Source organism: Anomaloglossus baeobatrachus, chromosome 1 (genome assembly GCF_048569485.1).
Source record: "Anomaloglossus baeobatrachus isolate aAnoBae1 chromosome 1, aAnoBae1.hap1, whole genome shotgun sequence".
Lineage (NCBI taxonomy): Eukaryota > Metazoa > Chordata > Amphibia > Anura > Aromobatidae > Anomaloglossus > Anomaloglossus baeobatrachus.
The window spans coordinates 350203617-350219570 of NC_134353.1; the positions used below are offsets into that span (position 1 = coordinate 350203617).

Consider the following 15954-nt stretch of genomic DNA (forward strand, 5'->3'; position numbering starts at 1 on the left):
TGGGATGTGGAGCACTGGCTCCCTGTACTGACTAACAGCTGATAGGACAGAGTGCAGAGCCACATCAGCACAGCATCAGGGATGGGATGTGGAGCACTGGCTCCCTGTACTGACTAACAGCTGATAGGACAGAGTGCAGAGCCACATCAGCACAGCTTCAGGGATGAGATGTGGAGCTCTGGCTCCCTGTACTGACTAACAGCTGATAGGACAGAGTGCAGAGCCACATCAGCACAGCTTCAGGGATGGGATGTGGAGCACTGGCTCCCTGTACTGACTAACAGCTGATAGGACAGAGTGCAGAGCCACATCAGCACAGCATCAGGGATGGGATGTGGAGCACTGGCTCCCTGTACTGACTAACAGCTGATAGGGCAGAGTGCAGAGCCACATCAGCACAGCTTCAGGGATGGGATGTGGAGCACTGGCTCCCTGTACTGATAAATAGCTGATAGGGCAGAGTGCAGAGCCACATCAGCACAGCTTAGGGATGGGATGTGGAGCACTGGCTCCCTGTACTGACAAACAGCTTATAGGACAGAGTGCAGAGCCACATCAGTGCAGCTTAGGGATGGGATGTGGAGCACTGGTTCCCTGTACTGACAAACAGATGATAGGGCAGAGTGCAGAGCCACATCAGCACAGCTTCAGGGATGGGATGTGGAGCACTGGCTCCCTGTACTGACAAACAGATGATAGGGCAGAGTGCAGAGCCACATCAGCACAGCTTCAGGGATGGGATGTGAAGCACTGGCTCCCTGTACTGACAAACAGATGATAGGGCAGAGTGCAGAGCCACATCAGCACAGCTTAGGGATGGGATGTGGAGCACTGGCTCCCTGTACTGACATACAGTTGATAGGACAGAGTGCAGAGCCATATCTGTGCATTGTCAGGGATGTGGAGCACTGACTCCCTGTACTGACAAACAGCTAATAGGGCAGTGTGGAGAGCTACATCTGCGCAGCTTCAGGGATGGGATGTGGTCTTGGACCCGAACACAGACTTTCATCTGTATGTGTAGTACCTGTTGGGGTTTGTCATCCATATAAAACTTGTTGAAAGACTATGAAACACCCTCATTACTAAACAAATAGGTCAACAGAAGTAAAAACACTGAAAAATCCTTTATTTGAAATAAAAAACACACACCCTCGTTCACCCCTCTTAGTAACCCACAAAACACACCTGCAGGTCCGATGTACCGTATTTTTTGGACTATAAGACGCAGCGGACCATGAGACGCACCCTGGTTTTAGAGGAGGAAAATAGGAAAATAAGATTTTAAGCAAAAAATGTGGTCATGACACACTGTTATGGGGCGAGGGTCTGCTGCTGACACGGTTATGGGGGTAATCTCCCCAAATTCTCTACTAAGGTACCCCATCCTGGTAATAATCCTCCTGCCTGGTATATGATCCCCATCCTTGTATATATGTACCCCATCCTGGTATATATTCCCATCCTGCTATATACCCCCATCATGGTATATATTCCCATGGTATAGCCCCCATCCTGCTACACAAGCCCCCATCCTGCTACATAGCGCCATCCTGGTATATGCCCTTATCCTGTCATATACTGCCATCCTGCTATATACCCCCATCCTGCCATATACCCCCATCCTGCTATATACCCTTATCCATCCTGCTAGATACGCCCATACATCCTGATATATACCCCCATCCATCCTGCTATATACCCCCATCCTGCTATATACCCCATCCATCCTGCTATATACCCCCATCCATTCTAATATATACCTCCATCTATCCTGCTATATACCCCATCCATCCTGCTATATACTGCCATCCTGCTATATACCCCCATTCTGCTATATACCCCCATCCATCCTGCTATATACCCCTATCCATCCTGCTATATACCCCCAATCCATCCTGATATATATATCCCCATCCATCCTGTCCTGATATATACCCCCCTCCATCCTGTTAAATACCCCCCATCCTGCAAAATGGCCTGTATCCTGTGGTACACAAAAAAAATAAATGTTTATACTCACCTTTCCTCACTCCATGCAGCATCGCTCCTCCTCCTGTCAGTGCCGGCAGCAGCGCCGCTGGAGTGTGGAGCCGTCACCGTTATCTGCAGCATCGCTCGTCCTCCTGTCTACCTGTCAGCTGACCTGTGCGGAGACTAGCGGTGCGCACAGCGATGATGTCATCGCTGTGCTCACCGCTCTCTACACAGATCAGACAGGAGGAGATCGCGATGCTGCAGACAACGGTGACAGGTGAATATAGCGTACTTATTCACTGCCCCCCCGCACAGATGATGCGCGGGGGGGCAGTAAATACAGCTGCACATGATCACGCAATGTATAACTGTCCAGCTCTTACCCTCATTTAGCCTCCTAATGTAGCGCCCTAACCCTTAATATGACCATTTTATTGCACAGAACTTCTCGTCCCCATTGATATGTATGGGATTTGTTGTCTGGGGTCAAGTTCGGGTCAAGTTCGCTTCCTGAACTGATTTTTTTTTCCACTCCGTTCGGATTCTGCGGACCTCAATATCTATGTGTCCACTCACCTCTATAGACAATGTTACTCTGTTTATTTCTTGAATAAAAAAAGGATTTATGGTATCTTTCCTACACAGTTACTTAATGTATAAATTATATAGTGCCTGCTGTGATCCTAAAAACCTGCATCCACCAGACCTGACATAATTGTGTAATATTATTATGGAGTATTTTCATTTTTTTTTAATTTTCAAGGAAAAATACATTTGAAAAAACAATATATGTTTATATATTTACTCTGATAGTTCTGGTAAGTAGCTGCCCTATTACATTTCTCAGAAATCCGTCATAGACCATGTTTTGTTGCTTTTTCTTCAGCTCATTTGTTCTTGTGCCACTCAGTAACACCACCATCTGGCATGGAAAAATCCTCCAATTTGTCTCTTTTTTTCCCTTTTGAAGGGGTGATATTTGTTGATGTTTTCCAGATTGTATACTATAAATCTTGATCACAACTTTTCCACATTTTCCTTCAGATACTTTTATGATATCACGGTCATAATTATTGCTAAATTCAAGTGAGCCAGAGAAACATTTAACTGCTGTGAAATAGAAACAGTTTGTCAAGTGAAACAAACAAATGTTTTGGATCGACTTTATTCAAGAGTTTCTCTGAATATTTGTTTAATTTTCCAGAGTGCAACATTTTTAATGGCCGGTCTTTTGTTTTCTCTGGATGTGGGCCTGCCCTGACCAAAGACTAGGTGATGACAGTAAAGAGCCATACTGTGGGTTATCAACAGCACTTTCATAAAATAAGAAAATAATCTAAGAATAAATGGGTCTGTTAAACACATGGACGTCATTGACACTCAGGACCTCATCAATAAGCTAGAACATAAAGATGACACATAAGAGTGACTTTTGCTGAGGTGTGCAATAAAAAAAGGAACAGGTGCGGTCCTGCGCCACAGGTATTACCTGGTCCTGAGCTGTCAGTGGAGAGATGAGGTTGGATACTCCTAGGTGACGGTGGATGGTGGTGCTCGTTCTCAATAGGAATTGAGTCTAAAGTAAGTCCAAGCGTAGAAGAAAGGAGAGCGGCACCCACCGTTGCGTAAAATCCAACTTTATTTCAAGGTGTGCATAAAACCATTAGAGTCTGTGGTCAGATGCAGGCACTTGGGAAGATGACGGCCGTTTTGCACAAACGGTGGGTGCCGCACTCCTTTCTTCTATGCTTGGATTTATTTTTGCTCTCGTGTGCTTGGCCTGTCCAATTTAGATATATTAGCAATAATGCTACTGTAAGTATTGATTGTCCATTCAAGTGGTTTAAAATGGGTTGCATTGTGAAGGCAACCATCTCCCGTATCTACACTGGATGAACACATTATTAGAGACACCCATCTAGTAACACATTCAATCTCTTATTGACTGCATAACTGCTGCAAATTTATCATGGCATAGATATCACAAGGTGGTGAGATAGTTTTTCAGGGATTTTGGTCCATTTGAACAGAATAGCTCCTTGCAATTGTCATAAATTAGATGGAGGTAATGACTGCTCTGAACGGAATGTTCTACCACATCCCAGGGATGCTCTACAGATTTAAGATTTGTGGCTGGTGAAAGTCATGGAAGTAAGGAAAACTCACTCACTGTTCCTGAAATCATATCTATAAAAATAGGACCCTAGTGATATGGTGCAATATCCCGCTTACATAGGCATGAAGGGATGAACTTGGTTGGCAACACTGCTTAGAAAAGCCCTAATTGTTCAAATTTGCATCCACAGCTATCAAAAGGTCAACTGTGCTCCATAAAAAAATTCCCCACATTATCCAACTAAACCAGATTCAAGCTGACCCAGCAACGTTTTTCAACTGCTCAAATCGGTTGTCCCTGCTAATCAATAACGAGTTGTCAATTTAAGGGCGCTTTACACGCTACAATATATACGATCATGTCGTAAGTGACGCACATCTGGCATCATAAGTTACATTGTAGCATGTAACAGCTATGTGCGATTGCGATTGAATGGTAAAACGTTCATCGCATGCACGTCGTTCATTTCCTAAAAATTGAACGTCAGGTTGTTCATCGTACCCGGGGTAGCACACATCGCAGTGTGTGACACCCCGGGATTGATGAACAGATCTTACCTGCGTCCCGCGGCTCCCGGCCGTCTATGCGGAAGGAAGGAGGTGGGCGGGATGTTTACATCCCGCTCATCTCCACCCCTCCGCTACTATTGGCCATCTACTGCGTGAAGTCGATGTGATGCCGAACGTCCCTCCCACTCCAGGAAGTGGATGTTCGCCGCCCACATCGAGGTCATATGGACAGGTAAGTACGTGTGATGGGGTGTTATTCGTTTGTGTGACACGTTCAACAAATTGAACGTGCCGCACATACGATGGGGGCGGGTACGATCGCATACGATATCGTATGCTGGATCGTATGGTGTAAAGCAGGCTTTAGGCACAATAAGTGGAGAACCAACAATGCATTTGGTTGTTTTCTTCTGAAAAATTCTTGAAACTGAATTGTGTGATAATTCCTTTATATGATCAGCCACTTATGCATGTTTTTCTCCTATGAAGTCAGTATTCTAACTTTCATTATGTTCTGTAGTATTTGCTTAAAGGGAACCCATCATGTTTAAAACATCGAGTTATCTACAGGCACCAGGTTTAAAAGGGGGTACTTATATTTCCCTTACACTATATATCAATGTAGTGCCAGGAACATAACATTAGGATAAGCCTGACATTCATATGATTAACTCTACACAAAGGTGATATAAAATCTGTCAACCCTTATTACAGGTCAGAAGATTAACAGGGTGGGGTGCCATCAGTGTCATTACTGACACCTCATCCAGGTGATCCGAGCTTTACAGAATACTCAAATGGTCTTATTTAGCGAAGCTGGACAACCCCCATTTATTATAGGAAGGAGAGAAGAAAGAAAAGCAACTATTTTATATGAAATGTACTAGCAGTTAGTAGTATAGTTACAGACCTGATAATTCCCTATTAAGAATTAGGTAATCTGAGAATCTTGGGTCCACCAGGACTAGACATATAAAAAAATGGGCTAATCAGTGGAAAAGGGTTCACATATTGGAGGTCAGCTGAGCTAAGTGTGGTCCATAAACCTTTCCTATCTTTAAGGAAACAGAAGAACAACTATAGATGGAAATGTTTAGGTATTTCTGTTATTTCTCCTTTTTATATTTTATAGTTGTTTTGAATACTTGTGTCATCTTATTTTTCTCTTCTATTAATTTTCTTGCAATGTACTTACCTTTTATACTAAAGATTAAAACTTTAATAAGTTTTGTCCTTATCCACTAAATCCATAACGAGTGTTGAGCGAGTAGATGACTATTCGTACTCGCTATGCTGTTAGCAAGTACAGTCCGATACCTGCATATTCGTTACAAGTAACGGGTGCGATGTAAGTCAATGGGAAATACTCGTTATGTAGTGAGTAACCCGAAAGCCGTACTATTCGCTACTCGCACGAAAAGTACGCCTTTCGGTTACTCGCTACTTAGCAAGTATTTCCCATTGACTTACATTGTGCCCGCTCCGCGTAACGAATATGTGAGTAGTGAACAGTACTCGCTAACAGCATAGCGAGTACGAATAGTTAACTACTCGCTCAACACTATCCATAACCTTTCAGAGAGTGTGCCTTTTGACTGTCAGACTGTCGGTATGTTATGAGGAGTCATTACGCAATTTGTTTGATAAGTGGTGGCATTGTGTTGTGTATCTGGGGTGTGGGGACTGTGTTGGGGTGTGATTTATGCTCACTTTACAGCCTATAATGGAGTTTGAAAGCAAGATTGAGTGAGAGAGGATAGATTAATCCTTTCAGTCACAGCCCATGTCACGTGCCAAGAGTATTGGTTAGTAAAAAGGCAATAGTTACTCTTTGTTTCTTTGTGGTTTCAGAGTTTAGAAGTGGTCTTATTCAATGATTGTCTTCAACAGGTATGTCGAAATACATAGATGTAACCCTCTATATAGGACCACCAATGGACTTATGTGCTCACAATGGATGGGGATATTAAATTAAGTACAAATCAAATCTAATCTAGCTAAATATTTGCCAACAAAGCAAAATTTAACTGGTTATGATCAGGCAGTATGTTTTCACAAATGAAAGATGAATTCCTATGAAGTGGATGAGCTTTGAACTTTATTAACAATAGAAGTCCCAGAGGGGGGTCATTTAACATTTCTACCTTTGGAACCCAGAAACGGGTCGAATAACCTGAAGGATTTTAGCTAACATCCTATAATCACCATCTTTTGTTCTGTAATTAAGGCCATTACTGTCGCACCACAGGAGATTGTTGTTTTCCATTGAGTTTAGCCATTTAATTTCTAGTTAGTTCTATTCAGTTTGAACTAAGGGTCATTTGACCCTCTTTCGGGACTTCATGGGGGAGCTCGAAATTTCTGGGACTTCTAGTGTTAAAGAACACATAATAATATCAAAATATTGGCATAATCTAGACAATTAACAGCAAAGCAAGACATGCGCAATTTCTCTTGTATTTTATAATGTTAAGAGAAAGAACATTATAACAAATATTGAAAGTTTAGAGTGGAATTAATATTTTCACAGACTTTTGACCACTGGATTTCTAAACTATTTTTAAATGTGTTTGGTCAGGGAGACTTCATTTAATATGATAGAATGCTTGAGAATGGTATTCCGAGAATTAAGGGCGCTAAACTAAATCTGACGTAATTTCAATGCCACATAAGAGGAAAGACAAATTATTAACTTATGTAATAGAGTAGATATATGTTTCATGAAAATAAACCCAGAACGCATGCACTTTTATGCTAATATTGATTTAGCAATCCTCCACGATGAATGGATGAATGGGCCTATAGGACATACCTATCACTTTCCCATAACGTTATGTCAGACTTATTTTGGAGTTTTCTATGAATGTTCTTTCATTACGCGTAGGATTTAACATTTATCAGAAGTCTATAGCGCACTTTACTGCTATCAGAAGCGCCTTCCCTTACAACCGTCAGCTGGCTCTTAATGTCACAGCCAATAGTCAGGACGTTATGTCTAAGGAGAATGGCTGCAGTGATTCGGCTTGCATTTGAGCTGTCAGAGCTGATCAGAGTGTTTCATGTCACACAAACCGAACATGATGGGCGTCTGACTTTGCCAGCATAAAATAACATAAATGCATTTCATTAACAAATACTCTTGTATTAGTGGGTCAGAGCCAGAAGTTCATTTCCCAGTAGATGTTACTAGACAAGCTTAGTTATTGCTATTACCTTCTAAGTGCTGAAATATTGCACATTGTTTATTCCAAATATACTAGTTGTTTATTGCAAAAGCTAAAATAATTACTATGTGGTATTTCAGCAAGTGTTAATAATTAAAATAGTTAGAAATTTATGACACTTGTTCGACTTTTTCCTGTTGTGTGGATTTTTTCTTTGCCTTTTCAGCTTTTCATTATATTTAAAAAGTGGTTAAAGGGAATCTGTCAGCAGGTTTTTGCTTATTTAGCTGAAAGCAGCTTAATGTGGAGGCAGAATAAATATTGGGAATACCTTACTCAAGAGATGTGTCACTTATTAGGCTGTGTGCTGTAATTTCAATACAATCAGTGTTTTATCAGTAAAAGATCCTAACTGCCTAATTAAATGTCTTGTGCAAGACAATCAGGCTAATCTTCGTAACCCCGCCCCCACCACTGATTGGCAGCTTGCTGATAATATACAGTGTAAACAGGAAGCTGCCAGTAAGAGGATTGAGCAGGGTTATATATAGCTCAGCCTTTTGACCACTGCTACATCTATGGAAGAGAAAACAGGGATTTCCAGTAAGTGATACATTGCTGGAATCAGGCTCACTGCCCCAATATCATCTTGCTCTCCGATTCCAAAGCAAAAACCTTCTGACAGATTCCCTTTAAATGGGTTTTCTTCCTTATCTGTATGGAAGGCTGCCAGTCCATCAGCTGATTGCAATGGATTCGGCGTTTCAAACCCCTGGTGATCAACAGTGATTATTAAGAGAAATATTGTCTGACTATAATTTCTTAAGGCACTTTAAATGATAAGGTAAACAAGCATTTTTTAGGAACTCTTGCTCCTTTTTGTTGCCTGTGTAAACTAAATACAGCTAATTTTTGGAAAGGCTAGGTGACAAGTCATTACTTTTTCATTTTGAAAAAGTGTGGTGAATAATCAATGAATATAATGAGCGGCGGTCAGAAGCAGGAGGCAGCAGAGCCGGAGAAAACTGCGCTGGATACAGGTGAATATAGAAAATCTTTTTATTTCAAAGACCCGTGTTTTCTCCGGTACGTGTCACACGTATAACCATAACCATGCGTGTGGTTTGTACCTGATTAAACACAGACGTCTAAAACTGGCCTTATACATAACTAGGAAACCTTAGAGTGTTATACGTCTATTTTTTTGGCAATAAGATGTCTTTCAGTATCATGAATAATTTCACTAATCAAATTCTTGGAAAAATTTGGCAAAGATTTCAAATGACCGGCTCATCTCTAGTACCTATCATAAACTTGATTTATGATTACGACCTGTTCTGCGACAATCCAGCCCTTTTCTTTAGCAACAAGTAAATAGCCACAACCCTCTATTTGTAGTTTGAAGAATGATATTTAAATACCTAAACGTATTTTGCAGGACCTTAATTCTTTTGCTGTCGTATCTCAAATGTCAGAAAGTAACTTGGGTTGGGAGACGCGTAGCCAGTCCATGCATTGTGGTGTATGGAAGCAACAGCCTTAAACAATCCAATACTGTACAAGGTTTCCAACTATTAAGTACTTTTCTTCCATAAAAATGTTCAAATTAATCCCAAACACCAGCTATTTCAGTTTCATATATCTAATAACTGATGGACGCAGTAATATTTCTGGATTGAAATTAGGTTTATTGTACTAACAGAAAATGTGCAATCCGCATTTAAACAAAATTTGACCGGTGCAAAAGTATGGGCACCTCAACATAAAAGTGACATTAATATTTTGTAGATCCTCCTTTTGCAAAAATAACAGCCTCTAGTCACTTCCTGTAGCTTTTAATGAGCTCCTGGATCCTGGATGAAGGTATATTTGACCATTCCTGTTTACAAAAAAACTCCAGTTCAGTTAAGTTTGATGGTCGCCAAGCATAGACAGCACGCTTCAAATCATCCAACAGATTTTCAATGATATTCAGGTCTGGGGACTGGGATGGCCATTCCAGAACATTGTAATTGTTCCTCTGCATGAATGCCTGAGTAGATTTGGAGCGGTGTTTTGGATCATTGTCTTGCTGAAATATCCATCCCCTGCATAACTTCAACTTCGTCACTGATTCTTGCACATTATTGTCAAGAATCTGCTGATACTGAATTGAATCCATGCGACCCTCAACTTTAACAAGATTCACGGTGCCAGCATTGGCCACACAGCAACAAAGAATGATGGAACCTCCACCAAATTTTACTGTGGGTAGCAAGTGCTTTTCTTGGAATGCTGTGTTTTTTTGCCTCCATGCATAACGCCTTTTTGTATGACCAAACAACTCAATCTTTGTTTCATCAGTCCACTGGACATTCTTCCAAAATGTAACTGGCTTGTCCAAATGTGCTTTGCATACCTCAGGCAACTCTGTTTGTGGCGTGCTTGCAGAAACGGCTTCTTTCGCATCACTCTCCCATACAGCTTCTCCTTGTGCAAAGTGCGCTGTATTGTTGACCGATGCACATTGACACCATCTGCAGCAAGATGATGATGCAGGTCTTTGGAGGTGGTCTGTGGATTGTCCTTGACTGTTCTCACCATTCTTCTTCTCTGCCTTTCTGATATTTTTCTTGGCCTGCCACTTCTGGGCTTAACAAGAACTGTACCTGTGTTATTCCATTTCCTTACTATGTTCCTCACAGTGGAAACTGACAGATTAAATCTCTGAGACAACTTTTTGTATCCTTCCCCCGAACAACTATGTTGAATAATCTTTGTTTTCAGATCATTTGAGAGTTGTTTTGAGGAGCCCATGATGCCACTCTTCATAGGAGATTCAAATAGGAGAGCAACTTGCAAGTGGCCACCTTAAATACCTTTTCTCATGATTGGATACACCTGCCTATGAAGAGCAAAGCTCAATTAGGTTACAAAATCAATTTAGTGCTTTAGTAAGTCAGTAAAAAGTAGTTAGGAGTGTTCAAATCAAGAAATTGATAAGGGCGCCCATACTTTTGCACCGGTCAAATTTTGTTTAAATGTGGATTGCACATTTTCTGTTAGTACAATAGACCTCATTTCAATCCAGAAATATTACTCAGTCCATCAGTTATTAGATATATGAAAACTGAAATAGCTGTTGCAAAAACCCAAATTGTTATAAAGAAAAAAGGTTAACATTAATAGGGGTGCCCAAACTTTTTCATATGACTATATATGTATATATATTTCATCTGTAAGGGGAAAAACAACCATCTGCTAAATTCTCAGATGCGTATTCAGCAATTAATTTCCAAACCAGCGAAGTGTAACAGCAGAAAATAACTACTGCACAGAGCACCAATGAATCCAATCTTTTGTACTCACTGTCATCTTCCCACTGCGATTTGCCTCTTCCCTTAAGGCTAAGGCTTTCAGGAAATTATCTTTCAATTCTTTTCCTGCACTTGACAATATCCTGAAAAATAGAAAAGACAACTGTAATGATGAATATGCATTTACAATTTACATACACTACGTGCACACAGTGACTTTTATTGTAATGCTCTGTTACTCTGATGCCACTCTACAGGAATATACTTCAGACACATCATGTATGCATATTAACATTTATATTGTCAGGCTGGAGGTCGTGGAGACTTTTGTATGTTCTCTGAAGGGTTAAGTGCATTTCAAAACAGCATGGATGAGGGCGAGACTTATACATACCCAGAAATGTTGCTCAACTGTAAAGATTCACAGGACCCTTGTCCAGTGGCCACTTTAGTAATCCAAAACCACTGAACCAAAATCCTGCCAACATCTTCCAACCTGCCAGCATCCCCAGCACCTTTTTCAATTAATAAGTCTGGTCCAACATCACGCGTTCAAGACGCCATAATGATGATTTAATGCCAGGTCTACAAATTGTGACGACTGCCTGGAGCTACAGACTCAGGATTGGTAAAACAGGTGAATAGAGGCAACCGCCCACAAAGCAGGAATCCGGACCGCACAGCCCTGTAACCCCTATACAGAAATTTGGAATTACAACAGGGCCCAGATGATCGCTGCCCGTGGCAGTCTGCAGTCCTGAGAAGAGTAGTAACCAGGCAGGGTCAAATCCAGAAGGTAGAACAGGGACAAAAATCGTCAGGCAGGAGAGTGGTCATATATCAATCTAAGGGGTACTTTACACGCTGCAACATCGCTACCGATATATCATCAGGGTTACGTCGTTAGTGATGCACATCCAGAGCCGGTAGCGACATCACAGAGTGTAACACTAATGAGCGACAATCAACGATTGCAAAATCTTTCCAAAACGGTGATCGTTGACACGTCATTCATTTCCTTAATATCGCTGCTGCCACCGGTACGATGTTGTTCATCATTCCTGCGGCATCACACATCGCTATGTGTGACACCGCGGGAGCGACGAACATCTCCTTACCTGCGTCCACTGGCAATGCGGAAGGAAGGAGGTGGGCGGGATGTTACGTCCCGCACATCTCCGCCCCTCTGCTTCTATTGGCCGGCCGCTTAGTGACGCCGCAGTGACGTCGCTATGACGCCGAACGTACCTCCCCCTTGAGGGAGGAATTGTTCGGCGGTCACAGCAGCGTCGCTGACCAGGTATGTGCGTGTGATGCTGCCGTAGCGATAATGTTCGCTACGGCAGCGAGCACCATATGTCGCACGAGAGACGGGGCGGGAGCTATCGCGCTCAACATCGCTAGCAATCTCTAGCGATGTCGCAGCGTGTAAAGCACCCCTTAGAGTCAAAACCAGAGCTAGAAGCAAAGTACAGAAATGGCAGGCAGAAGAGTGGTCAGGTAATCAAGCTAAGGGTCAAAACCGGAGCTAGCAGCGAAGTACAGAAATAGCAGGCAGAAGAGTGGTCAGGTAATCAAGCTAAGGGTCTATACACGGGAATACAAACAAACAGCAAGGAACCAGAGACTAGCAGGGAATTACAGGACTATATTTGGCATCTGCCAGAAGAAGGGAAAAAGCATAAGAGCGGTGTGGTGTCTTCCCATTGGTCCCAGCTGAAAGGTAGTTACTCCAGCCAGAAGGCACACACCACCACAGTCAACCAGTGGTACTGCAGGTCCTGTGAAACCTAGCTTAATAGATGAGCGGAGCCTGTGCCCAACAGAGCTACTGACTGCTCCCCCGTCCCCAGCGCTGCCCACAGTGGTGACGCGTTGTCATCTGGTGATCGAAGCAGAAGTCGACTCTGGTGGAGACGTGACACAAATCAGAGGATAAAGGAAAGAAAAAAAGAAGAGAACAACGGGGCGCCAAATCTAAGTGTAGATGTATGGAAACACAGATTGTATGATCATACGAATTTTACACTCACCGTGCAGATTTCTTCTGTTTTCGCTAGTATGATCCGTGTAGTGGATCAACTCTCTTATTAATCCTCCAGTATGCAGCACGAATCCTCGGGAAAAACAATGAGAGTCCTGAACGGGTGCTCCCACGTGGGTAATGGAGTAAAGACAAAATCCCTTTCGGCGCTTCCGGAGGATAAATGGATTATCAGTGCAAGTTTGCAACAACTTCAAGAACAAGAGTTTATTAAGGGTTCAATAAAAAACGGACAATTACGGACAACGCGTTTCAGCTAACAAAAGCCTTCATCAGGTGTAGTTTACATTGCTGGTATTAAGAAAATCTAATTTATAGACTGATCTGTCTATGTGTATGATGTAGGCGGGTATGAGGAACATGGGTGTGTACTTCCAATTAGATTAGCACTCAACCTCGAAGAGGTAAATGGTGGTTCTTGTGCTGAAATCCTTATATGGATCATGTGTAAGGGCAAGCAAATATTGCTGCTATGCATGAATGAGACAATTTATGAATGAAAAAGAATAAAAATTCTAATTGTTAATAAGGAAAATTTTGGTGTTTAAAATATGCGGTGATATAAAACACATAATAAATTATTCAGATTAAAAACACAATTTTTTTTTTTTTTTTTTTTTTTTTTTCTCCTTTCTTCTTTTTTTCTTTTTTCTTTCCCCCTTTTTCCTTCATCTCTTCCTTCCCTTCTCTTTCCTCTCTCTCCCTTTCCCCTTTTGCTCTCTCCCTTTCCTTCCTTTTTCCTTTAGAGAATAGTTTAAAATTCATGCACTTATATAAAAATCACTTCCAGATATATTGCATTTATAAATAAGAGACAAAGAGAAAAAAAAAAAATAATAAATATATACCCAGATGGTTTGAACGATGTGATAGAGAATGTCTAAATGTATATGTATTTTTTTTTTTCTCTTTGTCTCTTAGAAAAAAAGAAGAAAGGAGAAAAAAAAAAAAAAAAAAAAAAAAATTGTGTTTTTAATCTGAATAATTTATTATGTGTTTTATACCACCGCATATTTTAAACACCAAAATTTTCCTTATTAACAATTAGAATTTTTATTCTTTTTCATTCATAAATTGTATCATTCATGCATAGCAGCAATATTTGCTTGCCCTTACACATGATCCATATAAGGATTTCAGCACAAGAACCACCATTTACCTCTTCGAGGTTGAGTGCTAATCTAATTGGAAGTACACACCCATGTTCCTCATACCCGCCTACATCATACACATAGACAGATCAGTCTATAAATTAGATTTTCTTAATACCAGCAATGTAAACTACACCTGATGAAGGCTTTTGTTAGCTGAAACGCGTTGTCCGTAATTGTCCGTTTTTTATTGAACCCTTAATAAACTCTTGTTCTTGAAGTTGTTGCAAACTTGCACTGATATCCCATTTATCCTCCGGAAGCGCCGAAAGGGATTTTGTCTTTACTACAAATCAGAGGAATAACTGTTAATGTCAACAGATAGGAGGAGGTTCGCAAGTTTCTGGTCCTGTAGCCGTGTACTACCAATGTGGCTACAGGACCAAAACCATGTAAATCTTTTTCGGTAACTCTACAAAAATACCATAGAAATGACACATTCCAAGATGTAACAGCAAGTCACACTAAAAGTGAATGAAGTACAGCCACAAACTGGGTCAACTGCATTATAACGCAAAGTTTGGAATGGCATATCTAAAAAGCTCATAAAAATGTAAAGTTCAGGTGTGCACATACTTTTAGCCATGTTGTTTATTTCATATACTTGTTTATTATCCACAACTACATGACCCAGTTATATATGAAAATTGTAATCAATTTTAAAATAATTTTTCATTAATAGTGGCAAGAGTTATTTAAAGTGAAAGGCAATGAACACTGTTCTGAATGGTATGTAGAACTGAATTCCTTAATTTTCAGACATGGGGGCATTTGTTTGGGGTTAAAAATTATTTTTCCATTGAATCTCATAAAAAATGATGCACCTTTTGACTTCTATATTCTCTATATTAGACCGGGGTCACACTAGCGTATAGCAGCTGAGGCAAGAGAATTGGATGAGATATGCTAATGATACTCTCACATGTGAGAATTGGATCACAGGTGAGGAGAAGATGGAGGGATTAAATTCTCCATCTTCTCCATTGCCTGTTTCTGTGTATATTGGACTGCACTTAGATTACATCAGTGCAGTCTGATGTTTCAAGGGAACTTTACACGCTGCGACATCGCTAGTGATCTCGTTAGCGATGTGAAATTCTAGATCGCAAGTGCGATCTTTCGGGATCGCACATAGGTCATTTTACGCATTTGCGATCTCGAAAGATCTATCTAGAATTTCACATCGCTAATGGGATCGCTAGCGATGTCGCAGTGTGTAAAGTACCCTTCACATGCACTCATAGACTTGCATGCGTACGAGTAAGTAAAGATGCGCTGCCAATCACGGCATGCTATGATTTTTTTTTCTCATACCGATTCGGCATGAGATAAAATTCACAGATCTGCTCTGCCTCATTGAATAACATTGGTCACAGTACAATATGAAATGTTCTTATATTGCACTCCTCCGTGTATTATACGCCAGTGTGATCGAGCCCCTACACTGTAAATTGCTGACTGAGTTAACTGAGAATCTATCAGTATCTTTGATCTGTCTTTTTCTGAGCTCTTCTAGACTGATTTATTACCACAGAGCTGAATGTGAAGGAAATCAAAGAGTATATTGAAGCCAACTGGTGCAAAAGTTTTAATAAAACCCAAAAGCAGAAATTTTTGACCCCAAATACATGCAAAAATAGAAGAGGTATAAAACCCCATTAAGTAAAAAACATAAATTATATTCAAAAGGTGGACAA

General features: G+C 41.0%; 1 protein-coding gene across 1 annotated transcript in view; it reads right to left on the bottom strand.

Annotated features, from left to right (window-relative positions):
• Nucleotides 1–15954, bottom strand: part of CFAP299 (cilia and flagella associated protein 299) — a 916670-nt gene that overhangs the window by 520463 nt on the left and 380253 nt on the right. Inside the window, exon 3 of the mRNA XM_075337783.1 lies at nt 11115–11205. Coding sequence (XP_075193898.1) covers nt 11115–11205 — 91 coding nt within the window. The remainder of the gene's footprint in view (nt 1–11114; nt 11206–15954) is intronic.